This window comes from Hyperolius riggenbachi, chromosome 10 (genome assembly GCF_040937935.1).
Source record: "Hyperolius riggenbachi isolate aHypRig1 chromosome 10, aHypRig1.pri, whole genome shotgun sequence".
NCBI lineage: Eukaryota > Metazoa > Chordata > Amphibia > Anura > Hyperoliidae > Hyperolius > Hyperolius riggenbachi.
Genome location: NC_090655.1, coordinates 211999833 through 212026302, shown reverse-complemented (window position 1 = coordinate 212026302; position 26470 = coordinate 211999833). Strand labels below are relative to the sequence as shown.

At 46.8% G+C, this 26470-nt stretch overlaps 2 protein-coding genes across 3 annotated transcripts in view; one reads left to right on the top strand and one right to left on the bottom strand.

Moving 5' to 3' along the window:
* The window catches only part of LOC137536785 (zinc finger protein 665-like), a 62563-nt gene that overhangs the window by 6278 nt on the left and 29815 nt on the right, over positions 1-26470 (top strand). The window contains exons 3-9 of the mRNA XM_068258987.1: positions 4397-4549; positions 10789-10858; positions 10976-11074; positions 13298-13389; positions 16216-16321; positions 20417-21099; positions 22315-22421. Of these exons, the coding sequence (XP_068115088.1) occupies positions 4397-4549; positions 10789-10858; positions 10976-11074; positions 13298-13389; positions 16216-16321; positions 20417-21099; positions 22315-22421 (1310 nt within the window). The remainder of the gene's footprint in view (positions 1-4396; positions 4550-10788; positions 10859-10975; positions 11075-13297; positions 13390-16215; positions 16322-20416; positions 21100-22314; positions 22422-26470) is intronic.
* The window catches only part of LOC137534388 (oocyte zinc finger protein XlCOF22-like), a 54198-nt gene that overhangs the window by 26159 nt on the left and 1569 nt on the right, over positions 1-26470 (bottom strand). The gene's annotated exons all lie outside the window — the stretch shown is intronic.

The window sequence follows — 26470 nt, the reverse complement described above, 5'->3', positions numbered from 1 at the left end:
GTAGTTAAATACCAGTGACCTTTTAAAGGAAGAATTTAAACCTCTAACATTCCATATTATACAGGTGATCTTTTCCCGTTTAGGTGTCATTTATGAAAGTAGTGATAGTTAGCATATAGTGTCTCAGTAGTATTAGACCCATAAAAGTGATGCATAATAATTGAAAAATAAAAGATAGTATAGTACCAGCGGAACCAAACAACCCCCCACCCTGCATCCTCACCCAATCTGAATCTGCCTTAATCCCTTAACCCCTAACAAACTTCCCCTCTCCTTCTTGGCTAAAACAGTACTAACCTTACAGGTGAATAAACTTTATACTTATTCTGTGTGTGGTTGCGGAGAAGTTCAACCCGGGGGGGGGGCTACCAACTTCTATCTTCTGTGTGAGCTCCGCTACCCAAGGACTCCCAATAAGTATTGGGGGAAAGATTTCTTGAACGTTGCTGGTATAAGTGTACGCAAAGAGGCCCGGACGCACCATATTGGTTATATGGCATAACATGAGATCTAGCCCCCAGAGTCGGCCAGGACTCCCAGAGAGGCAGCCAGAGGGAGTATGGTAATATAGTAGCTCAATAGAGGTCTGCTTTTCCTAGGTTAATATAGGTATAGATTGTTATGCAGTGTACAGTGGATATTTCCTCCGTGAGAGTACAAAGACAGCAGACTTACCACTACAGTGACGCGTAGGTAATAAATGAGGAAGGAGAGGATTCAACGCGTCTCTGCCGTCTGCTGGTCAAAGGATGAAGAAACATCATCAAAATGATAGATTTAAGGCTGCGTTGAGGATATAATTAACGGAGGTTAATTGACGATATCATTGTAAATAAAAGCTGCCTCTCTGGATCGGTGGCATCGTCGGGGGGCTGCTAATTACACTCGTCTGTAGATCCGTTCCGTCGCCCCCAACCCGCCTCATATCATTACAGTATGGCATATTATACATGAAAAGCCGTCTTTACATCGCCGTATTCGTACAGGCTAGTCTCCCGGCCTGAGGGGGAACACTGACCCGGCGGGGGGGACCGAGCCGAGGGAGCCGACCCAGTGGTAGGGGCCGCGCACGAACCAAGGCACCAACCGGCGAAAGCGAGCGCCAGCACGATGACAGGGCCCGCACACAGACCGAACATGAGCCGGAGTCCCCCGGCTCCGTCCCCCACCCCCGGCAACGGCCATCCAACATCAATCCACCATCAAATATAACTTCGAGAGGGCGTGACAGTACCTGATATATAAAATAGAGATTCGCACAATCTGATGCAGATTATAACAACGTGTGCCCAGAATTATGAGTGATCGGAGTCACAATCTGCCTCAGAGGGAGAACGCGCCCTCATATCCACATTGCAAGGAGTATGGATCATAATTATATGATAAACAGTGCCTTAAGCCTCACATATATAAAGGATATTTGAAGGATCAGAACTTTGAGGCTACGTATGCCATGCCTCCTATACATATAGCGGTACAGTAAAAATAGTGGCATAAGATATAGATTAACATTATTGGCCAATACAGCAGAAGAGATCTCCCCATGACCACCAATAGCATGAGACAGCCTGTAGTAGTTCGGTGGTGAAGGAGGGGTGCGGCCTATCGCCTCGTGTGGGCGCCATTTTAGGTAGAGAGACATTTCCCAACAACCTCCGACGTAGAATTCAGGAGGATATGCAGAAAAATAACAGTATATAACATTGGGGGATCGACAAAACTGGTCATATAATGAGTTCTCCAGACAAAAATGGATGTCCCCTCGGGGGGGGGGGGGGGGGGGTGCGGAGCCGGCGCGTCCGGGTGTCTCTGCGCCCGTGGGTTATATTAACAAAAATAGAGAAAAATGGACAGTGTACTTACAGTTCCTGTTGTGTAAAAATACAGGTCAGAAATCCAGGTTCATTGTGGCGCTGCTGGAAGAGATTCCAGCCAAGTACAAACGTCCCCTGCAGCATCAAAGAAGAGGGTGTCCCCTTCATGTTGTATTCGCAGTTTAGCTGGGAACAACATGGCGTATTGAATGCCTCTCTCCCTAAGCTTTTCTTTAGCTTTAATAAAGGATTTCCTCATCTTTTGAGTAGCAGCGGTGAAATCCGGAAAGAACATTATGCGGGTGTTTTCCAGCTGTAAATTCCCCTCCTGTCTGGCTGCCGATAAGATTGCATCCCTGTCTTTGTAGTGTAAGACTTTAAATATGAGAGCGCGTGGAGGCTTCCCAGGAGGGCCCATTTTGCTCGGAATCCGATGAGCCCTTTCGATCGTAAAAAAGGGAGAGAAGGTGTCTGCAGGGAGCAGTCGTTTCAGGAGGGATTCAACATAGGTGGGTACATCTTTCCCCTCGATTCCCTCCGGTAGACCCAGGATCCTGATGTTGTTCCTGCGGTTTCGGTTTTCCGCGTCTTCGGACCTGTCCTCCAGCGCTTTAAGCCGGGTATTCACGTTGGGGATAGTGGTAGCATGATCCCTCAACCGATCCTCAGCATCTGAAGTGCGCCGCTCTAGTTCTGTAATACGGTCTCTGACCTTAGACATATCCTGTCTCAGTAGGCCCATTCCCGCCTCCATGTGGTCAAGTTTCGCCGTGAGTGTAGTTTGGCAGCTTTTGATGGCTTCCATCAGGGCCTCGACATATGGCGGAGGGGTCTCTGTTTCTTCCATATCATCCGAGGAAGACAGTGCTGGGTCCTGTTTATTTTTGCCTTTGGAGGTATTAGGAGTCTCCGGGGGACCATCCTGTCCACGATGTTTCTCCCCTTTATCCTTATCTTTATTGTTTTTGAGGCGTTGAGACATCGGTGCGGCGTATGGGTGGAAGCGCGCCGAAGGAATTCTAGACGGGCCTAGGCCCTGGTCCCAGTCAGGATCAACGGAGTCCGGCACTGCGCAGCTACCGCCCGGAGGGAGAGTCCAGTCAGCCAGCGCTGCTCCAGGGTATGTATGGAAGTAGTTAGCTGGAGTAGAGTGCGTATCTGGGATTGTAACCAGCAAGTTATAGGATAATTAATTACAAGGGCAGCGGAGCTCTCACACCACGCGTCCTCTCAGCTCTGCATCCAGGCCACGCCCCCTTGGTGTGTACATAGCTTTAGACTATGGTAGCGGTATTAGACCAGAAGTGGACAAACTTTTTCCGCTGGGGGCTGCATTACTCTAGAGGCCCACATGCCTCTCCTCTCCTCCCTGCAGAGTTGCGAGGGGTGCATTATGATCGGTTTACATCACATCTTCCAATGGTGATCTACTGACAGCAGGTCACATGACGCCACCTTGGCCATGGAGATCGCCGCTGGAAAGTGTGATTGGGTGAGTTAAACTTATCATAATGCACCGCTCACAACTATTCAGAGAGGGAGGAGACAAGATGAATCCGGTCCTTTATGGGCGGGCACGGATTCAAAACCTATGTGACAGATCAGGCCCACGGCCTTAGTTTGCCCAGTGCTGTATTAGACTGTGACTGTGGTTGGGATTATATTGGGAACTCTTCTGATGGGACTGTAAAGTCTCGTACAGACACTAGATGGTTCTTGGCCAAGGCAGCTGATCAGGGCTGTCTCTGCTAAGAATCTAGTGTGTATAGCCTTCTTGAAGCATCGCAGAGAGATTCCGAGTGCCGGATCATCTCGGTAAAGCACATTGTTCTCCTACTCAGAGCCCCTCCATTGTGCTCTGCACTGTTGCCCCCCTCCCTTCTCCATGGCAACAGAATGTGTCACCAGGCTGTAGCCCTGTAATGCTTTTATATAGCACTTTAACCCAAAGTGTCGCCTAAGAAATCGAATCCCAGTCCATGCATGTGCACACATCTTTAGCGACATGATATTGCAGCATGTTCCAGACAGAGCCTAGTGTTTTAGGGGGGTTTGTCTCTGAAGATTAGTCTTGGATCTGTGTGTGTATTTGCATGCCCACACACACACACCAGAGGAGGTGTTCTTGAGCAACGCTTGGGGTTCCCTCTGCTATGCTCCCCTTTCTTGGTGTGATGCTCCCAGGTTGTGCGGTGTTGCATACCTTTGCAGCTAAACAAATTTGCAAGGAGGAGGTAGGAACCCTTTCCTTTGGTAGACAGGTGCGGACAGCTCTCCCAGGTGATGGCCATGCTCGGGTGACCATCTGCACTCATCTAGGTAGGTAGTGGCTTTTATTTGCTAGCATAGCCAATTCCATGATGAGTGGAGATGTGCTTATCAGAAGAATTATCTGCTCTTCCCTCCTCACTTGGAGAGGTGAAAGCGTTTCTGGGAGTATCAGAAGACATGATTTGTACTATATTCATGTATGTGACTGGAAAAATGAAAGCTTTTATAAAAACATTTTATACTGACACATCAAGAAAGAATAGTTTGGTTTATATTATAGCATGACCTGATGTTTTTGCTTTTTAATATAGAACTATGTAGCTTTTAAGTTATCCGACGGCTTGCTCGCATCCAGCTTGATAAAGACTCAAAGCCTTGTTATAGAGCCTCCAAATCTCCACCTGAAACAGAGCAAGAAGGTGCAAGAAATTGCCAATGAAATGATTGAGCTGCTGATAGGAGAGGTGAGCAGTGCTGGGGATTATGGGACATTATCCAATAAGAGCAGTAAAAGGGATGTGCCTGGATGGTGATTGTATCTTTGTGTGTGTATCAGGCTCCTGCAAGGTGTCAAGATGACACTGCACATTTCTCCATGGTGGAGGGGAAGCGTTTAGAAGGACACGTATCAAAGCAAGGAAGCTATGACAGAGAATCAGCTGTCTCCCCCATTACTAATTAAGAGGCTTCCTTATTGTAAAGTAGAGAACAGCATGGAGGTTCCACTTAAGGAAACAATGCATTCAGTCTGTTTTTGTACTTCTCACAGATGGATCCAACAACAGAAATTCACCAGAGATGTACCAGTCCATTCTATCAGGGCTATGGAGTCGGTACAAAAATACACCGACTCCAACTCCTCAAGTTAGGATTCCACCGACTCCGACTCCTCTAATTTGCATATTACAATTTTGTTGATTGAAAGTATGTAACATGAAATGCATCTCTTAACAGCCAACGCTTAGGAATTTTAAAATACAACTGAAGTGAGAGAGATATGGAGGTTGCCATATTTATTCCCTTTTAAACAATACCAGTTACCTGGCTAGCCGGCTGATCTTTTGCCTCTAATACTTTGTCATAGACTAAAACTAGTACTTGTAGAAGACAGGAACAAAGAACATCTATCAGGCCCTAGGCAATGTGACTGTGGGTACATGTAAGAATGATGTGCAGGTACTCTGCGGTAGAATGAGGCTATTCTTCCTCTATTACACATTCTTCATGTACAATCTGAACCAGGTTTATGGGTAATAGACAACACCTGTTTTCAGTGTGCACAACATTCTCAGTGGATTCCCTGCAGCTCTGTGGGCAGTGCATATGTAAAGTATAGTACTACTGTGTAACAAAGTAAACCTGTTTGTTTGGGTTTTTTTTGTTGTTTTTTTTTTATATACATACATGGGGCTTCCTCCAGCCCCCTTCAGGCTAATCAGTCCCTCGCTGTCCTCCTCCGCCACCTGGATTTTCTGCTATGGGTCCAGGTACTTGAGCCAGTCGGGCGTAGTGCGCATGCGCACACTCCGCCACTGGGAGCGTACTACACCTGCGCAGCACTATTGCGCAGGTGCAGAATGTTCCTGGCTGTAGGAGCGGCACGTGGCCAGACTGCGCTGATTGGTGGCTGCATTACCAGGACTCACAGCAGAAGATCCAGGTGGCGGAGGAGGGCAGCGACTGGATTAGCCTGAAGGGGGTTGGAGTAAGCCCCAGGTATGTATAAAACTTTTTTTTTTTCTTTTCATCCGTCTCGGGTACCCTTCAATTCGTAGTCACCAAACCAAATTTTAACAACTTATCAAATTATTTGATTTCATGAGCAAAGGTAGTGCATACATTTGCATAAACCAGCATCAACGCAGAATTATTTCCATCTCATTGACCATCTATTAGTGACACAGCTACATTTTATTCTTACAGCATAGATGTTATTTAGTATATATATAAAAATAGCCTTACAGATCCCTCAGTCTGCCCCCGGTCCCTTCTGTGGTGCCGATTTGCCCCTGTGAAAGCTGCTGTGGGCTACTGTGCATGCATGGCCCAGGCCACGCACCTCCTTGATTGTGCTGCCATGGCCAGGATGCAGAATCGGAGTTCTCCCTAGAAATTTTTTCCAGTCGGGTGGCATAAAAAAGTAGCCGGCTGGGGCTAGATAAGGGAATGCAGGGCTGGTGCTTTTCTGCACAACTTTGCTTACAGCAGAGGAGGTAGGCCTCTCCTCAAAAAACCCTCCCTGGACCCAGATGCAATGACCAGCTACAGACCTGTCTCTAACCTCCCCTTTCTGGGCAAGCTAATTGAAAAAGCTGTTTACCTCCAGCTAGAAGCCAAAATCCTACAAAACAACAGTTATGACCCATTCCAGTCTGGCTTCAGGAAACACCACAGCACTGAAACGGCCCTCATCCAAATATGCAACCACCTGCTCATGGCAAGAGACAGAGGAGAGTGCTCCATCCTCATACTGCTAGACCTTTCTGCAGCCTTTGATACAGTTGACCATGACATCTTGATAAACCGGCTACAGGAATACTGCGGCATTGATGGCATAGTTCTTCAGTGGTTCCAATCCTTCTTGAGTGGCAGAACCCACAAAGTGTCTATGGGGCCCTTCCTGTCTACCCCTGTATCACTTAGGTATGGGGTGCCCCAGGGCTCAATCCTCTCTCCCCTGCTTTTCACGATTTACATGTTACCGCTGGGAAAACTAATCCAAAAACATGGCCTGACATACCACTGCTATGCAGACGACACTCAACTATATCTTTCCTTCAAGCCTGGTGTGACAGACCCAACTCTAACTATAAACGCCTGCTTACGTGAACTACAGCAATGGATGAATGACAACTGGCTGAAACTAAATGCAGACAAAACTGAAGTCCTTCTGATAGGAGGGCAGAGCATGATAACAAAACAACTTAACTTGCAGTCTTCACCACTGGGAATAGGAGGCACGGATCTGCGCAGCTCTGATCATGTGCGTAGCCTGGGAGTTCTAATTGATTGGGATTTAAAGTTCAGAACTCAAATCTCTGCTGTGGTGAAATCATCCTATTTTCACCTGAAGAACATTGCAAAAATCAAGCACCTCATACCCCCAGAAGATCTGCCAACCTTAGTCCACGCCTTCATCACATCCCGACTGGACTACTGCAATGCTTTCTACACTGGCCTTCCAAAAAAGGTCTTGTACCGACTACAGCTGATACAGAATACTGCTGCCAGACTGCTAACCAACCAACCCCGTCACTGCCACATAACGCCAGTCCTGCACTCCCTTCACTGGCTACCTATAGAATGGAGGGTCCTATTCAAGATCGGCCTACTGACATTTAAATCCCTGAATAATTTAGGCCCTGGATACATGAAAGATATGTTGCAGCTGCGTAGCAATCCCCGCATTCTCAGATCAACAGGTTCTAATAATCTAGTCATACCCAGAGTCCACTTAGAAACTTTTGGTCCCAGAGCCTTCTGTCATGCTGCCCCTACGTTTTGGAACTCCTTACCTCAACAGATCAGGACAGCTCCATCCCTGGACGTGTTTAAATCCAGACTGAAAACCCACCTGTTCAGTTTGGCATTTGCAGAAATATAACTTTTGTTGTGTGAATACTTCATCCTACTAATTACTGAATCTGAGAGAGCCTAAGCGCTTTGAGTCCTATGGGAGAAAAGCGCTACAGAAATGTTATTGTATTGTATTGTATTGTATAGTGAGCTGATGACAGCCGGGTGCTCACCAAAACTAGCTGGGTGGAGCACCCGGCTAAAAGAGCCTGGGGAGAACACTGAGAATGCTCTCAGCCATGGGAGGGTGATTAACCACCCTGGCGTTCTGATTAAATCGCCAGGGTGGCTGCGGGAGGGTTTTTTTTAAATAAAAAAAAAACTATTTCATGCAGCCAACTGAAAGTTGGCTGCATGAAAGCCCACTAGAGGGCGCTCCGGAGGCGATCTTCCGATCGCCTCCGGCGCCCAGAATAAACAAGGAAGGCCGCAATGAGCGGCCTTCTTTGTTTTGCTTATATCGTCGCCATAGCGACGAGCGGAGTGACGTCATCGACGTCAGCCGACGTCGTGACGTCAGCCGCCTCCGATCCAGCCCTTAGCGCTGGCCGGAACTTTTTGTTCCGGCTACGCTGGGCTCAGGCGGCTGGGGGGACCCTCTTTCGCCGCTGCTCGCGGCGAATCGCCGCAGAGCGGCGGCGATCAGGCAGCACACGCGGCTGGCAAAGTGCCGGCTGCGTGTGCTGCTTTTTATTTCATTAAAATCGGCCCAGCAGGGCCTGAGCGGCAGCCGCTGGCGGTGTTGGACGAGCTGAGCTCGTCCAGACCGCTCAGCTGGTTAAGGGAGGCCCAGGCCGCACATGCACAGTACCCCACTACAGGTTTTTGATTTTTGTTTTTCTTTCAGAGTGGCAAAACTGAGTGTACCAGGAGGGTTTGAATATTAGCTCTTCCTATTCAGTAAGGAGTCCTTGGGCAAAAACCCACTAGCAGCCTTTTGTAAGCGCTAGTGATTTGAAAAAAATCTTGCTAATGCAATGCTATGGGGGATTTTTATAAAATCCATATTGTAAGATCACACCCATAGCATAACATTAGCAGGAGCTTTTCAAATCACAAAGACCTCAGAAAAGTGCTCCCAGTGGGTTTCAGGCCTAACGCTGCTACAGCCTACTGAGTGTGCCCTCATTGGCTGCTGCTCCCAAGCGCTTTGAGTCCGACAGGAGACAAGAAATATACAAATATTGGAATTATTATTACAGCAATTAGATGGAAATCTATGTGTCTCACAATTAGGCCTCGTTCACATCAGGGCCGTTTCTGTGCGCTTTGCACAGCGCATTGCCCTGTGCCTTCTGCAAGGTATTGATTTTCCCATGTAATTAAATGTGCCTGGTTTACATCTATGTGCTGTGCTGAGCTGTGTTACAAAAACGTAGTGGTGCATGCATTTCTGTGCGTTGAGCTGTAAAGCGCACATCACTGCAAGTGAATGGGTGCACTTTTTTGGGTGCGTTTTCAACCCCCTATTTGGAAAAAAATACATTTACATATGAAAACAAAGCTTTATTGACAACTACTACTGCTACATTAAGCAAAGCATGCTTAAAAAAAGCACTGAACCGTGCACTAAAGCGTGCACAAGCGCATGCGTTTTTTATCATGCGCTTTTACACTTTTTTTCAATGCATCCAATGTGAACGAGACCTAAATGTGGGGCAGTTCAGCAGGCAGCGCTAGGACAACTTCCAATGCAGTGTGTGGGCAGGAAATAGATTCCTCTCTGATTGAATCCGATCACAGAGGGATCCATCTGATGGTTGTTTCTGGTTGCCCTATGTAATGTACGGCCACCATTACTGTTATTTGCCGCCTACCACTTGTCCTCTCTTCATAGGGTAGAACAGAGTGCTGGGCTGTACTCAAACACTCGTCTGTATAGCTGTTGTTGCTAAAATGGTCACTTTCTGGTGACAATTATTTAGCATCTGAATGGGCAGGATCATCCACAAGGCGACCTAAGCAACTGCCTGGGGCCTAGTTGGCATCCAGGGGCCCAGATGACACTCTCTCTGATCACTCTCCTACCTCAACTTACCAAAACGACTATAGGAGGAGTGAAGGCTAGTACCTTGCCTTAGGCCCCGTTTAGGCTGCTTACACACCAAGACGTTACAGGCGCACGTTAGTGCGCCTGTAACGCTCCCCCAACGCACAGCAATGTAACACAAGTGGGCTGTTCACACAGCCCACGTTGCGTTACATGTAACGCTGCACGTTCTGTGCAAAGTGCAGCATGCTACGGCGTTGGAGCGGCTATAGCCGCGTTAGACTGTTTGCACATGCGCAGTGGGGGGCGGAGAGGAGGCGGGGAGAGCCAGCTACAGTAGCCACGCACATGGCTACTTAATATTCACTGCACTGGCGGGCGCTGATTGGCCGGCGGGACCACGTGATGCGGAGTGTCTCGCTCCGCATCACGTGGTCCTGCTGGCCAATCAGCGCCACTCTGGGAGGCATTATAGGACTTGAGCCGCCTAACGCGGCTCACTCTACCGTCGGCTCTTGCAGCACCATACGTTGTGTTAGGTGCACGTTATGCGACCTTAACGTGCCACCTAATGCAACGTCTTGGTGTGCAAGAAGCCTTAATCTTAAAACAGACCTGAAGATAGTGAAATAAAAAAAGAAAAGTTTCACTTACCTGGAGCTTCTGCCAGCCCCCTGCAGCGGCCCTCTGCCTGTGACGTTACCAAACTTCCCCCGCCACAGCTCACTTTAGTCCTCGCCGACTTGCAAGTTGACATCCACTGCGCCCGCATGGCCCTGCCCGCCCGCGTCCTTGTATGTGCTTCCGTAGCCGGGAGCATCCTGCGCAGTACAAGATAATATCTACTGCGCAGGGCGCTCCTGGTGAAGGGAGCACAAACGAGGATGCGCACGGCCAGGGCACAGGTGGACAGTGACTGCCAGAACCGAAAGTGAGCTGCAGCGGTGGACCGGAGAATCGTTTGGTAGCGTCGCGGGTACAGGGCGGCTTTAGGGGGCTGGCAGAAACCCCAGGTAAGGGAAACTTTTTTTTTTTTTTTTTTTTTTTTACTATATTCAGGTTTCTTTTAAACCTTTTCTGGTTTAGTTCACCTTCTACTTTAGCTGACCTGGTTAATTAACGGTCTGTATCGTTTAGAGTGAAGAGACGTATGTGAGATGTGATGGATCATGTAAAGAGGAGGACATTTCTCCAGAGATCAGCACAGGTGAGGGACAATCACTAAAGACAAAATATGTCACACGTTCTCCTTGTTCTGTCTCTATTCACACAACATCTCTCCTACTTTCATGTTTTTTAAACAACTACGGGCATCTATTAACAGATACCTGTGCAACCAATGGGAAAGACTCTTCTGAGATGGTGAAGGAAAGCTTTATAAGAATTAAGGAGGAGGAGGAAACCTATATTGAGTCCTGCATAGGTGAGTAGTAAACAGATATACAGTCTGTCTCCTGTAGAATGACTCGGCTGCTAATTTTTTGCAGACTGCCCATCTGTGATTTTTCCAGTTAGTCAGACAAAGCATATGCCATATAATTATTATTTAGTACTTATGCAGCATCTGTACTTTCTGCAGTGCTTTACAGACTGCAGCAGTAATCCCCACTATCCAGAATTCAGGCAACTTGAAGTCTCAACTAACCTGCATGCCTTAAGGATAATGAGGACTACAGTTTGAGGGAGGGGGGGGGAGGGGGGTTGAAGGCATTTTAAATACCTACCCAGTCTCCTTGCTGGCCCCTAGCGGCTTTGCGGCGCGATGCATGGAAGCCGGCATGTCACCTATCCCAATGTAGGTCATGTGGCTTGCCGGCTTGTGTGCAGGGAGGCTGCCAGACATCACTGCAGGCTCACTAAGTATTTGCAGGGGAAAGTCTGTGTTGTTGTTTTTTTTTTGCCCGGTCGCTTAAGCAACCGGCAAACGCATGTATCCAGTCATGCGCTCAGAGAAGAACAACAAGCCAAAAAAAGTACAGGATCTTTATTATAACATGCTCAATGCCAATTCAATACCGTACGAAAGTACAATATAATTAAGCAATTAAAAAAACCCCAATAAAAATCTTTCCATGTCACAGTAACCTATTATAACTATACTGCCCAACTACAATGAAATGTCAGCAATCTGTGTGATTGACCCTGGGTTCAGTAATGATGAAATGCACGGTGAAATAAGGATGCTGATGCAATGCATAAGTGCTATAGTGAAATAATCAAAATAAGGAAATAATCAATGTGCACAACAAGATATCAAACAGTAAACCTATCTCTGTGTGCAAACCAAACCCTGACTATGCCCAGGGAGCAGCCCATGAACTGTATACAGTGCCTAGGGAAGGAGGATACTTAGCCCAGGAAGGTAACAGGATGCAAGGTGTGTAGGCAGAGAAGGACAGAGGGCTCCCCAACAGACCCCACTAGTTCCTCAGGAGTCAGCCTGCTTTCTCAAGAGAGGAGGAGCAGCTGTGTGTGTCAGCTGTCAGTGCAGCATTTAAATGTACAGAGGGGAGAGCAGCAACCTAACACACAGGAAGTAGTCACAGCTAGTCATGTCACTAACAATCCCTCAGAGGGGCTCACAATCTAATCTCTACCATAGTCATATGTTCATCGTAGTCTAGGGGCAGTTTTTAGTGGAAGCCAGTTAATGTGTGTGTGTGTGTGTGTGTGTGTGTGTGTGTGTGTGTGTGTGTGTGTGTGTGTGTGTGTGTGTGTGTGTGTGTGTGTGTGTGTGTGTGTGTGTGTGTGTGTGTTTATTTTCTTTTATGTGGGAAGAAACCGTGGTACCTGGGGGAAAACCCACGTACACATGGCGAGAACATACAAACTCCATGCAGATAATGAACTAGTTGGGATTCGATCCGGGGAATCGGCACTGCAAGGCGATAGTACTGACTCCCATGACTTGTTTCCTCAATCATGCATTAAAAGCCGCTCCAGTTGAAGGCCATGCTTTTAATACAGTGAAATGTTATTGTGATAGAACTACTATTATAAATGAACACACATCTAGTACTTCAAAAATAAGTTTTATATAAGGAGTATTGGAAGGGTCACTTTAAGGCATACTGTATGGGGGGGTCAGGGGAAAATGAATTGGTTACCTGGGGCTTCTAATGGCCCCCACAGACATCCTGCGCCCGCGCAGCCACTCACTGATGCTCTGGCCCCGCCTCCTGTTCACTTCTGGAATTTCAGACTTTAAAGTCTGAAAACCACTGCGCCTGCGTTGCCGTGTCCTCGCTTCCCCTGATGTCACCAGGAGCGCACGGCGCAGGCACAGACCATACTGGGCCTGCGCAATACGCTCCTGGTGCCATCAGCGGGAGTGAGGACACGGCAACGCAGACGCAGTAGTTTTCAGACTTTAAAGTCTGAAATTCCAGAAGTGAACCAGAGGCGGGGCCGGAGCATTGGAGAGTGGCTGCAGGGGCACAGGATGTCTGTGGGGGCCATTAGAAGCCCCGGGTAACTTCAACTCATTTTCCCCTGACCCCCCTACAGTGTCCCTTTAAGGACAGGAATATGGCTGGGTTGTCCCTGCCAGTGTTTATCATTGCGGAATGTGTTCTTTGTTATAGTGTTTGGCACAACAGAACTTCATATGACTGCTATTGTGGAATGACATGTTTACATCCTACAGATACGCCCAGTGACCGAGATCCACCAGAGAGTGTTCCCATTTCCCCCCAGGATCCTTCACAGGAATATCACATGACCCCAAACTACTTTCAGGTACTGCATTCAGGCTATACAAAATAATAAAATCAATTTTAGCAATTTGTAAAGACAGAAATGGAGAAATCCTGACATCCACATCTTTTAAACGGCTTTATGTCTGCATTTTTAAGGTCTTGTGCAGCCCTGGCATACTTAGGATCAGAAATACATTAGTAACTTTTTAGTTGCTTTAAAGTTGAATTGAAGACAAGACAAGATAAAATTATACCAGAGACGAAGCACCCTCATGTATTTTATTACATTTATCAGTGGGAACATGACAGTAAACACCTATCATGCTTTTAGTTTTATTTTTCTCAGTCTAATCTATCTGTTATCAACTGTGATAAGAATCCACCGACTGATTCAGTCTAGGTTTGACCTGGAATCATTATAGCTGAGTCACTCTTCTGTGGAGTCTTTTCAAGCCCAAGCCTGCCCCCTCCTGGCTCAGATTTCCTACTCAGAGCTGTTGACATAGGAGGGGCTGCTGCTGCTGAGAAAGAAGCTCTGAAACAGACAAGTGTATCGGTGTGCAGCCAGTCATTATCTATTGTATGCAGTTTTCATTTCTATGAGAGACACTTCCTACAGGCAGCCACACAGCATACCAGAATAATAAAGTTAAAAGCACACAGATGAAAGCCTGCAGCAGCCTGCTTGTCTATAGTTTCATAGAGGCTAGACCGCACATCCAGAACAGCTTATAACCTGGAAGCAGAAGGAATATGAGCCGGCGGCCATATTGGATATTTCCTGGAGCAATAATGGATACAAAACACTCAAAAAGGCACACCAGAGTGGCGAAATTATCAGGTAGAGCATTTATTCTTTACAAGCTATCAACTGATATGTTTATTTTGTGTGAATCGTTCATCTCTGGTTCCCTTTAAAGTGACACTGAAGCGGAAAAAAAAAATATGATCTAATGAATTGTATGTGTAGTACAAACGATTAACCCTCTTGGCGGTATAAAAAAATCCGCCAGGAGGGAGCGCAGCAGTTTTTTTTTAATGCTCAGCGGCATCCCCCCGCCCTCTTCGATCGCCTTCGGCGATCTCCAATCAGGAAATCCCGTTCAAAGAACGGGATTTCCTGGAGGGCTTCCCCCGTCGCGATGGCGACGGGGCGGGATGATGTCACCGACGTCACTGACGTCGGGACGTCATTGGGAGTCCCGGGCCACCCCTCGGCGCTGCCTGGCACTGATTGGCCAGGCAGCGCACGGGGTCTGGGGGGGGGGGGGCGTGCGGCGCGACGGATAGCAGCGATCGTGCACGGGGCGGCGGCGATCAGTGTGCTGGCGCAGCTAGCAAAGTGCTAGCTGCGTCCAGCAAAAAAAAAAATTAAACAAATCGGCCCAGCAGGGCCTGAGCGGCACTCTCCGGCGGCTTACCCCGAACTACGTTACCGCCAAGGAGGTTAATGGGACATTTGTAGCAAAGAAAAGAGTCTCATCATTTTTTTTGTTTGTTTTGTTTGTCATCATATCTCTAATATTTGCAGTTTACCAACTACACCCTACTTTTTAAACTATGAAACAGAGCAGATCTAATGGTACTTTGAAATTCTAAACAGTAAAAGCTTATCTGAAGTTGTCCTTCATTGTTTCTTTGATGTATATGTACACTTGTGACCATAAGACCCACCTAGGTTTAGAGGACAAAAACCAGGGGAAATATATAAACTGAACCTGGTGCATCCATAGTGAAGGGGCATCTTGTGGATTATGCCCCCTTTGTACCTCATGCTCCCTGCGTCCTCTTCTGTTCCCCTTGTGTTCTCCTGTGTCTGTCTCTGTCCTCCTTGTGTCCTCCTTTGTGTCCCCTTGACCTCAGTTTGTCCCCCTGTGTCTTCCTCTGCATGGGCACAGTACAGGGAGTCCCCGACATTACAGTGGGTTGGAGGTTTGTATTGGCGGGCGTTCACAAGTCAGGAACTCCGTTCTTTGGAATATTTTTTTCTCCACTTGTGAGGAAGAAAAAGTAGTGAGTCTTATAGTCCAAAAACAAACAAACCAGTAAGTGCTTCAGAAAATAGCATTGCTCTCTGACTAAATTAGTCAGAGAGCTCAGAGAAGCTCTTTTGCATAAATAACAAGTGAAGTTTCTTATCTCTTCGGTTACTGGAAACAATGTGATACTCATATCTTTGCTACTAATGTTCTATTTCTTAGCTGTACTACACATAAAATTCATTATATCATACGTTTATTTTCACTTCTTCAGATTCCCTTTAAGCCTGAAAAAAAACACAGTTTAACTTACCTGGGGCTTCTTGCAGCCCTCTGCAGTCATCCTGTGCCTGCGCCGTCCTCCTGGGACCCTCTAGTCAGCATCTGCAACCCCCTCAAAGCTGGCCAGGCGTGGCCAGGCGTGGCCAGTTGTAGGCTACTGTGCCACCTTCTCTCCCCTCTGTGCCTCCTGTGCATTTGCACAAATCACACATTTAATGCGCATAAGTAAATTCTCAATGGAACTTAATGAATGTGGTGCAGCCACCAAACTATGCACATCACTTACTAGCAGGTTGGAGTGGCCCTAAAGGCTCCCGACAGATGCTCTATATACTTGTATGTCCTGAGGAAGAGACTGCTAGGCCTTGAAACGTTGGCTGTTACATCTGCTATGACTAACATTTGACACACATATTACCTCAGTACCCAGGTTGTACTCTATGATCATCGTGTAGTCTCTTTTTCCTACAATGTTCATTACTGCCAGGTTATGTACATCCAGATTAGTGAGGCTGGTCCATCTGTATGGTAACGACTCTCGTTTAAGAATCATCTGACATATGTGCATTTTATGTTTCCATTTAATGTTGATTTGTGTTATGCAGGCTAAAGATGTGATTAGTGTTGAAGTGAAGGATGAATCAGAAGAAACCTATGTGAGTGACGATGATCCCTGTAAGGAAGAGGAAATTCCTCCAGAAATCAGCACAGGCAAGAAACCATGATCTTCTTGTTCATTCAAGCACCCAACACCCCCCCCCCCTCCCTTTTCTGGCATGAGAGTGGCCATGCACAAGCCATCTCTGCATGCCCCTAAAACACATCCTGAACGAGCCTTTAGCTTATACATTTTGGAGTGCCACACCAATCCAAAATTGCAGCCTGTTTCACACTTTCTGGTCCTCACCAGTGCATACCATGGATTGATATGGCTCTATGGGGTAGGGCTTTGACAATTACTACGGAACCCCCAGATCGCGCAGGGTGACCCAGAACCAGATTAGGGCATGTACACACATCCAATTTTAGCCTTTGCAGTATATTGCCGTCCATTGGTGCCTCCATCACGCTCCCACAGTTGCAGTCTCTAATCACTGCACAAACACAGAATGCTTCTGGGGGACTGCAATGGAGGAATCACAGGGCTACACATTCAGCATTAGAGGGGGGACAACAGAGGAACAGAGCAACGTGGAATGAGGGCAAGGGACCAGGAAGATTTCAGGGGGTCTGAAAGAAGCCTCAGGCAAGTAACTGACCACCATACTTTTTGCTTAAAATTTCCTTTTAAGCTGAGTACATGCTTGCAACATGGGTCACCCATAATGATCAACTGTGATCATTTTGGGTTGCCTTTCCCTGTACAAGCATGCTGCTTGGCTATGTGTTAGGCAGCGTGTTTATCTTTAATGGCAATGCCTAACATGAATGACGTGTCTGCATGTGTTGGACACCTCTGCACACTTTGCACCTCAGTTGGGTTTGGGCTTTTTGAAAGCGTGTCAGTAAAATTACATCATAAACAATTTATATTCTTGGCACCCAAAACCATCATTACAGATTGTTTTTTGGAGAAAAATTGGTTGACTGGGGACTATGTAGACCCTTTAGCTAGAGGAGCAAGTATGCGTTAAAGTGTTGCCGACAGAGGCGTAGCTAGGGTTTTCAGCGCCCGGGGACAAAGACTATTAATGCGCCCCCCAAAGTCAAGGTTGCGCGCCGCGCCAAAAAGGGGCGTGGTCACATAATAAATGTGGGCGTGGTTATGGGTGGAGCCAAATGTATATGGAGGTTAGCAGGCTCACGCTCACCCACCCTCCCTCAGTATGTACCTTCCAGCATGTTCCAAGACAAATTCAGCAATCATGAGCCCCCCCCATCAAGACAAATTCAGCAATCATGAGACCCCCAACATAACCAACTCAGCAATCATGAGGCCCCCAACAAGACAAATTTAGCAATCATGAGGCCCCCAACAAGACAAATTCAGCAATCATGAGGCCCCCAACAAGACAAATTCAGCGATCTTGAGGCCCCCAACAAATCATGAGGCCCCCAACAAATCATGAGGCCCCCAACAAGACAAATTCAGTAACCATGAGGCCCCCAACAAGACAAATTCAGCAGTCATGAGTCACATAAATAGACAGCATTTCACATAAATAGGTAGAATGCCCCCTTAATATGGTAGACACCTCTCACCTGGCAGCAGTTCTCCAAAATACACTCAATCTGACGTGGTTCCCCAAAAATAGGTAGCCCCAGGTCTATAGTTGTCCCCAGAATAGGTGGCCAGCAGTATAGATGTCCCCAGAATAGGTGGCCAGCGGTATAGATGTCCCCAGAATAGGTGGCCAGCGGTATAGATGTCCCCAGAACAGGTAGCCAGGGGTAGAGATGTCCACAGAACAGGTAGCCAGGGGTATATGTGCCCAGTATATGTAGGCAGGGATATGTGTGCCCAGTATATGTAGCCAGAGGTATATGTGCCCAGTATATGTAGCCAGGGGTATATATGCCCAGTATATGTAGCCAGGAGAATAATATGTGCCCAGTATATATAGTCAGGCGTATATGTGCCCAGTATATGTAGCCAGGGGTATATATGCCCAGTCCATGTAGCCAGGGGGTATATATGCCCAGTATATGTAGCCAGGGGGTATATATGCCCAGTATATGTAGCCAGGGGGTATATATGCCCAGTATATGTAGCCAGGGGTATATATGCCCAGAGTAGGTAGCCAGGGGTATATATGCCCAGTATATGTAGCCAGGGGGTATATATGCCCAGTATATGTAGCCAGGGGTATATATGCCCAGTATATGTAGCCAGGGGTATATATGCCCAGTATATGTAGCCAGGGGGTATATATGCCCAGTCCATGTAGCCAGGGGGTATATATGCCCAGTATATGTAGCCAGGGGTATATATGCCCAGTATATGTAGCCAGGGGGTATATATGCCCAGTCCATGTAGCCAGGGGGTATATATGCCCAGTCCATGTAGCCAGGGGGTATATATGCCCAGTCCATGTAGCCAGGGGGTATATATGCCCAGTATATGTAGCCAGGGGTATATATGCCCAGTATATGTAGCCAGGGGTATATATGCCCAGAGTAGGTAGCCAGGGGTATATATGCCCAGTATATGTAGCCAGGGGGTATATATGCCCAGTAGATGTAGCCAGGGGGTATATATGCCCAGTAGATGTAGCCAGGGGTATATATGCCCAGTAGATGTAGCCAGGGGTATATATGCCCAGTAGATGTAGCCAGGGGTATATATGCCCAGTAGATGTAGCCAGGGGTATATATGCCCAGTAGATGTAGCCAGGGGGTATATATGCCCAGTAGATGTAGCCAGGGGGTATATATGCCCAGTATATGTAGCCAGGGGGTATATATGCCCAGTATATGTAGCCAGGGGGTATATATGCCCAGTAGATGTAGCCAGGGGTATATATGCCCAGTAGATGTAGCCAGGGGTATATATGCCCAGTAGATGTAGCCAGGGGTATATATGCCCAGTAGATGTAGCCAGGGGTATATATGCCCAGTAGATGTAGCCAGGGGGTATATATGCCCAGTAGATGTAGCCAGGGGGTATATATGCCCAGTAGATGTAGCCAGGGGTATATATGCCCAGTAGATGTAGCCAGGGGTATATATGCCCAGTAGATGTAGCCAGGGGTATATATGCCCAGTAGATGTAGCCAGGGGTATATATGCCCAGTAGATGTAGCCAGGGGTATATATGCCCAGTAGATATAGCCAGGGGTATATATGCCCAGTAGATGTAGCCAGGGGTATATATGCCCAGTAGATGTAGCCAGGGGTATATATGCCCAGTAGATGTAGCCAGGGGTATATATGCCCAGTAGATGTAGCCAGGGGTATATATGCCCAGTAGATGTAGCCAGGGGTATATATGCCCAGTAGATGTAGCCAGGGGTATATATGCCCAGTAGATGTAGCCAGGGGGTATATATGCCCAGTAGATGTAGCCAGGGGTATATGTGCCCAGTAGATGTAGCCAGGGGTATATGTGCCCAGTAGATGTAGCCAGGGGTATATGTGCCCAGTAGATGTAGCCAGGGGTATATGTGCCCAGTAGATGTAGCCAGGGGTATATGTGCCCAGTAGATGTAGCCAGGGGTATATGTGCCCAGTAGATGTAGCCAGGGGTATATGTGCCCAGTAGATGTAGCCAGGGGTATATGTGCCCAGTAGATGTAGCCAGGGGTATATATGCCCAGAGTAGGTAGCCAGGTGTCCCCCTCCCTGCCTCCCCAGCAGGAGGGGAGCAGCGCAGAGAAGAGGGAGAGCTGCTCTCTCTCCCTCGCTGTCCCCTCCATTAATGTCCGGGTGCTGGCAGCGGCGGGCGGAACTTACCTCCGTCTCGTCGCAGCGCGGATGGATCTGCCGCTACTCTGGTCTAGTCCAGACCAGAGCAGCGGCTGCGGGATCCGAACTTCCGGCCGGCGCTGGAGCGAGACGGAGGTGAGTCCCGCCCGCTGCGCCAGCACCCGGACAATAACGGAGGGGACAGCGATGGAGGGAGGGAGAGCCCTAAGGTGAGAGAAGGGGGGGAGATGGCCCCCTTCTCCACCGTCCGCATAGCTCTCCCTCTTCTCTTCTCTGCGCTGCTCCCCTCCGCAGAAAAAAAAAAAAATAAATCAGCTCAGCTGGGCGCCCTTAGGGACCCGGCGCCCGGGGGCACTTGACCTACCCCGACCCCCCCTAGCTCCGCGCCTGGTTGCCGATCATTCTTCTGTATTTTACTGTTTTGTTTTTTTTTTCTTTCAGATGGACAACAAACCTGGAGTAACTCCAGCAGCCTTCCTATTATCACCTGCCAGAAAGATCCTGAAGGGAAGATACAATACTTGTGCTCAGAGTGTGGGAAATGCTTTGTCCAGAAAAGATGTCTCATCAGACACCAGAGAATTCACACAGGGGAGAGGCCTTACCTGTGTTCTGAGTGTGGGAAAAATTTTAACAGAAGATCTCATCTTATCTCACATAAGAAGAGCCATTCAGGAGAAAAGCCTCATTTATGTTCAGACTGTGGGAAAAGTTTTTCTCGCAGACTGCTGCTTATTGATCACCAGAGGATTCACACAGGGGAAAAGCCGTATACCTGCAGAGAGTGTGGGAAATGTTTCTCTAAGAGTTGGCACCTTACTACACACCAGAGAATCCACACAGGGGAGAAACCGTTTTCCTGTCTAGAATGCGGAAAATCTTTCACCCAGCGACAACATCTTATGACGCATAAGGTGACTCATACTGGCGACAGGCCACATGCATGTCCAGAGTGTGGGAAAACTTTCAAAAACAGATCAAATCTTTCTTACCACTACAGAAATCACACAGGAGAGAGGCCATATTCATGTTCTGTGTGTGGGAAAGGCTTTATCCCAAAGTATAGGCTTGATCAGCATGAAAAGATCCACACCAACGAAGAGCTATGTCAGGGAGAATCTGAATAATTACGCACATCCCACCTTGCAGTTATTGATTTGTAAAAAATGTTTGGAATCATGTATGATTTCCGTTCCACTTCTCACGTGTACACCACTTTGTATTCGTCTTTCATGTGGAATTCCAATAAAATTGATTCATGTTTGTGGCAGTAATGTGACAAAATGTGGAAAACTTCAAGGGGGCCGAATACTTTTGCAAGCCACTGTATATATGCACTAACATCTACTGCCATTAAGATCTTCAAAAGACTTGTCTTTCCCCACCTTAAACACACTACCAATGCCCTCATTGACCAACTCCAGTTTGCATACAGGGAAAACAGGTCCACAGATGATGCCTTCAACATCAGCCTGGAGTACATCATGGAACATCTCGACTTGCCAGACACATATGCCAGGACTTCAGCTCTGCTTTCAACACCATCTGCTCAAACATCCTGAATGACAACCTGATACAACTTGGAGTCCACCGCACCCTATGCATGTTCCCTAACGTATGTCATAGCTGGTTAATGGGAGGTTGCTAATAGTGTGCCATTGCGGGGCAATGGTTGGGGTGACAAACATTTTATTGGGGCCGTTGCCAAGTTCGCCCATATAAATAGCGGCTATGGGCAGAAATTTGGGTGCCCGCTATGTATAGTTCACTATTTTGCATTGTGGTGCCCGCTATTTATGGGGATGCCCAAATTTCCGCCCATAGCCGCTGTTTATATGGGCGCCCATGATAGCACCCAAACTTCTGTGGCTTGCAGGTGTCCACATTTCCTGTTTCCTGCAATTGGTACCACTGTTCCAAATGCTTCGGAACCAAACTCTGATTTAAAATGATATACACCATGGCAGAGTGGGTTAATGTGCCCGTCGCTGCCTCTGTGCGCTGCCCTCATATTGCGTTTCAGCTCTCCAGCTACTTCCTGATAGGGTCTGCATCAGTTTAAATTTTGGAACGCTCATCCATACTTGTATAGGGCTGCAGGAGAGGACTTCTCAACCAATTAAAGACACAAACTGTGCAACTGCCTCTCCAACATCAGTATAGCAGAAGCTGAAAACACACTTCTCAACTTAGAGGGAGAAATAAAAAAAGGGACCTTTCTACCGAATGACTGTTCTGCAGTGGATATTGGGTCCAGGCAATAGTATCTTACAAACATATAAAGGCTTTTTCAAGTCACTGCTTTGCAGATTTCCACTACTGTGGCTCCTGCTTTATAGGCCCAGGATGTTGCTGCTGATGTTGTGGAGCCGGCCCAGACTTCCTCAGAAAAGTCTGTATCGGAATCCTTCTATGCTTCGTATTCTGGTTCCTGTGAACAGGGAAGGTTAGTTGCCCAATTAAATCATAGTGTGTTCATGTGGACTGTTTCTGTTCCTGGGTGGAGCCATGATGGCCATTGTGGATCAGTCCTGGAGGGTTAGTGGGAACATTTCAGTTTAATTTTCAGAATTTTAGTGCAACTATGCAACGATTGTTATGCAGTAAATATATTTTAACTTTTAATCTCCTAAAAGCTATTTCTGCAAATATACTTAAGTTTATATAACACATTGGTATAATATCAAATGTTATCTATTTGATTCTATTCTGTAAATGTTTTTACTTGTAAATTATACTTGGTGATTTAAATAAAATAAATGTTAAACAATAAAATGTACGGGTCAAAATTTTGATCTTAAGTGCAAACCAGCCTATTCTTGATCTGATATTTTTTTGTGATTTGAGTTCCCAGACAAAAAAGACCTCATGAAATGCACCTGGCAGAAGCAGTATTAACTGATAGCTGGTACAGACCTGCTTTAGGGTGCGTACACACATTCAGGAGCATGATGGGGGTATTCATGTTGCCGGGCTGTGCATGCAAAGAGCACCACAATTTAAGTAAATAAAAGTTCCCGGGACAGTGGAGCATGGGGGAGGGGGGGGGGTGTTGGCTGGTGGACGAGGGAGCCCACAGTCCTCATGGGGCGGGAGGAGGCCCCAGGTTAATATAAATTAGGTACAATGAACCATCTCAGGTTCTCTTTGAAAATATGGTGACTGCTTTATTGCATTAGTCTAAACTCGTTGTTTTGATTGGTTTGTTTAATTTTTGTGGACTAAACACTGCTATTACTGTATAAGTTCAGGGCCGGATTTACCATAAGGCACTGTAGGCCCGTGCCTACAGGCGCCTGAAAATAGAAAGGCAGCTTACTCTCCTCCTTGAGCACCTTTCCTTCCATATGCAGAGTCCTGATGAGAGTGTTAATAAGAGGTTACTCACCCTGCTCTCTGCATTTCACTGAAGAGATCTCCCATCAGCTAGGGACACCTGTAGCTACTTAATACTGAGGTTCCTCTAGCTACCTAATATTTGGGGGCAGCTCTAGCTACTTGAGGGTACTTCTGGCAACCTAATACTAAGGGGCACCTGTAGCTACCTATGCCAAGTCAAATTCCTTGTAAGTGCAAACTTAATTGGCCAAATAAATTGATTCTGATGGGTAAGGGAAGTAAGGGAGAAGTGACAGCTGGGCCAGCCAGCAGACTTGCAGTGCAGTTTGGATGGGGTTTGTAGGTTTATGGAGGGAGAAATCTAAGGTGCAAGGACATCTGTGCCTATACGCTCCTGTGGGGTAAATACAGGCCTGTATAAGTTGTATGACTATCATCAAATATTTCCTTTTAATTACAGTCTAAATGTATTATAAGTCTTGAGTTGGTGCATTTTTTTTCTGACTACAGGTACCCCAAAATTGCTCTGACTCCTCAGCCCTGCTCACAATACATGGAAGTGGTTACATTTTCCAAACAAAAATGGATGTCTGTATGCACCCTAGAGCCTGGTACATACTTTCAATTATGATTAGCCAATCACTGACCAATTTTACCACCTCCATGTAGTATGAGAGTTTATCTACACAATCTGCTCATAGTATTAAATATCTGTTGACCCAAATAGAGGAGGTAAAATTGGTCAGTGTTTGGCCAATCATAATTTAAAGTGTGAACCCAGGTTTACAGTCTTCTGTTAGGTTCACATGGTCCAAAACACGGTCATAAACAGAGTAAAGGTGCAGGTCATTTGGTCAAGCAAACCTCTTCTTCCTTTCCGCATAGTCACAAGAGGTGAATTAACCAATAATTTCATGCTACATCTTTCTGTTATGGCCTTGTGTCTGTAGTGAGTTCTCATAGTAACATCTCTTAGGCCCAGTTCACATTGGCACTAAAAAAGGAGGGAAGCGTCCCGGATCATAACATAGGTGAATGGATCTTATATTATCAATAGGATCTGTTCACATTGCTCCATTAGAATCGATCCGTTTGATACTTTCCACTAAACGAACCGCAAGTTTGGGAAGGCTGTGATAATTCCAGAGCAACAGACATGCCACATTCACTGCGCACTCGCTGAACAGAACAAGAACTGATGCCCAATAAATACTGAAACATTTCACGGATGAGTTGATACGTGCAGTGTGAACTGGCCCTTAGTGAATCAGTGCATCCCTGTCAGGCAGTGTATAATACTCAACTCCACTACCTCAGCAAAACAGGCTCTTCTGAGTATTGAGAAGTTTAGCTGGGCTTTCTAAGAAGTATAACCTGAGCATGTATTATAATGAGAAAGTACATAAACAGATAACCTTATACTGGAAGTTTACATTTTTAGAAGTTCAAGAGGTTGCAGCAGGGGTAGAAGGTGAAAAGAGACAAACATCTCTATTGGTCAATGAAATGGTCTTTCAACACTAAAGAGCTGTAAAGGACACGTTTTTTAGGAACCCTCCCGTTCCCCCATCTTACTCTCTTTGCCACTTTCCAGACGTTCACTGAGCTGTGAATGAGCGATTCTGAACTGAGCATGTGTGGGTTCTGAATCGTGTATGCCCAGTGAGAGAAAGCATTGTAAGCCTCAGGGCATTCCTCCCCAGTGTTTCCAGCTTGATTATGCAATCTCAATGCCTGTCACCCTCTTGTGGACTAGAACAGTGTCTATTTTGACCAAAGACATTGAACTACTTTTATCAAATCATTAGCATGATCTTGTTTTGTTGTGAGCGCTTTGTATATCCTACCTTGTATGTTAACCCATTTATATATTGTGCAGCACTGCATAATATGTTGCCGCTTTATAAATACAATACATAATAATAATTATGCTCTTCTTTAGTGCATGAGCACTTTGTTTTACTGGGCATGCATGGTTCAGTTAAGCCTGTGCTTGTCCATGGGCTTCTCTGCCAGCTTATTCAATTGACTGAGCCATTGAATATTAAAGAAAACTTGAGATGAAACAAAAAAAATCATACATACCTAAGGCTTCCTTCAGCCTGATCGCTAATCCGCCTCCTGGGTCCTCCGTAAGGGCTACCGGTAACGTCTGGAGTTGGAGCTTACTGCGCATGCGTGGCCCACCAGTAGTCCTCTAACAGTAAACTAATCCCAGAGTGATCTGAGAGTAGACTGACATCCCAGGGAGCACATAAAGTAAAATGGCATACCAGGGAGCCCAGAAAGTAAAGTGACATCCCAAGGTGCTCTGAAAGTAAACTGACAATATTGCAAGAGCATCCTGGGATGTCAGTTTACTTTCTGGGATCCCTGGTGTGTCAGTTTACTTTCAGAGCATCCTGAAATGTCAGCTTACTGTCAGAGCACCCTGGGATGTCAGTTAATTGTCAGAGCACCCTGGGATGTCACTTAATTGTCAGAGCACCCTGGGATGTCAGTTAATTGTCAGAGCATCCTGGGATGTCAGTTTACATTCTGGGATTCCTGGTGTGTCAGTTTACTTTCAATTTATGTGAGTTTACTTTTAGAGCACCTTGGGATGTCCCTTTATTGTCAGATGTCCGTTTACTGTCAGAGCACCCTGGGATGTCCGTTTACTGTCAGAGCACCCGGGTATGTCGGTGTATTGTCAGAGCACCACGCATGACAAGCAGAGAACCGTAACATGTCAAGTCTGAGCACGGCTGTGGCCATGCCCAGATGTGACTATGGGGGTGGCAATAATTAATAAAAGAAGAAATCTTGAGTGCTACGAGTTAATATTTGAGGAGCATAAAAAGTGAATAATTAATCATGATGCCGCACCAGGAGAGGAGCAGGAAGGCTCTACAGGACCCAGAGCCTTAGGCCTGGTTCACATTAGCGGTCCCTGTCCGGATCCGCCTGATCGGATCCGGACCTTATACTGTACAAACGGAACGTACGTTCCGCATAGCAATGCAAAGGCTATGCGGAAGTTCACACGCGTACGTTCCAAACACTCCGGAGCTGGATCGGATCCGTACTCCGGAGGCTTTTACAACATGCGCTATATTTTGGGTCCGGCTCATCCGGCCCACGCACCCGGAATGGATCCTGACTGCACCATGCGGA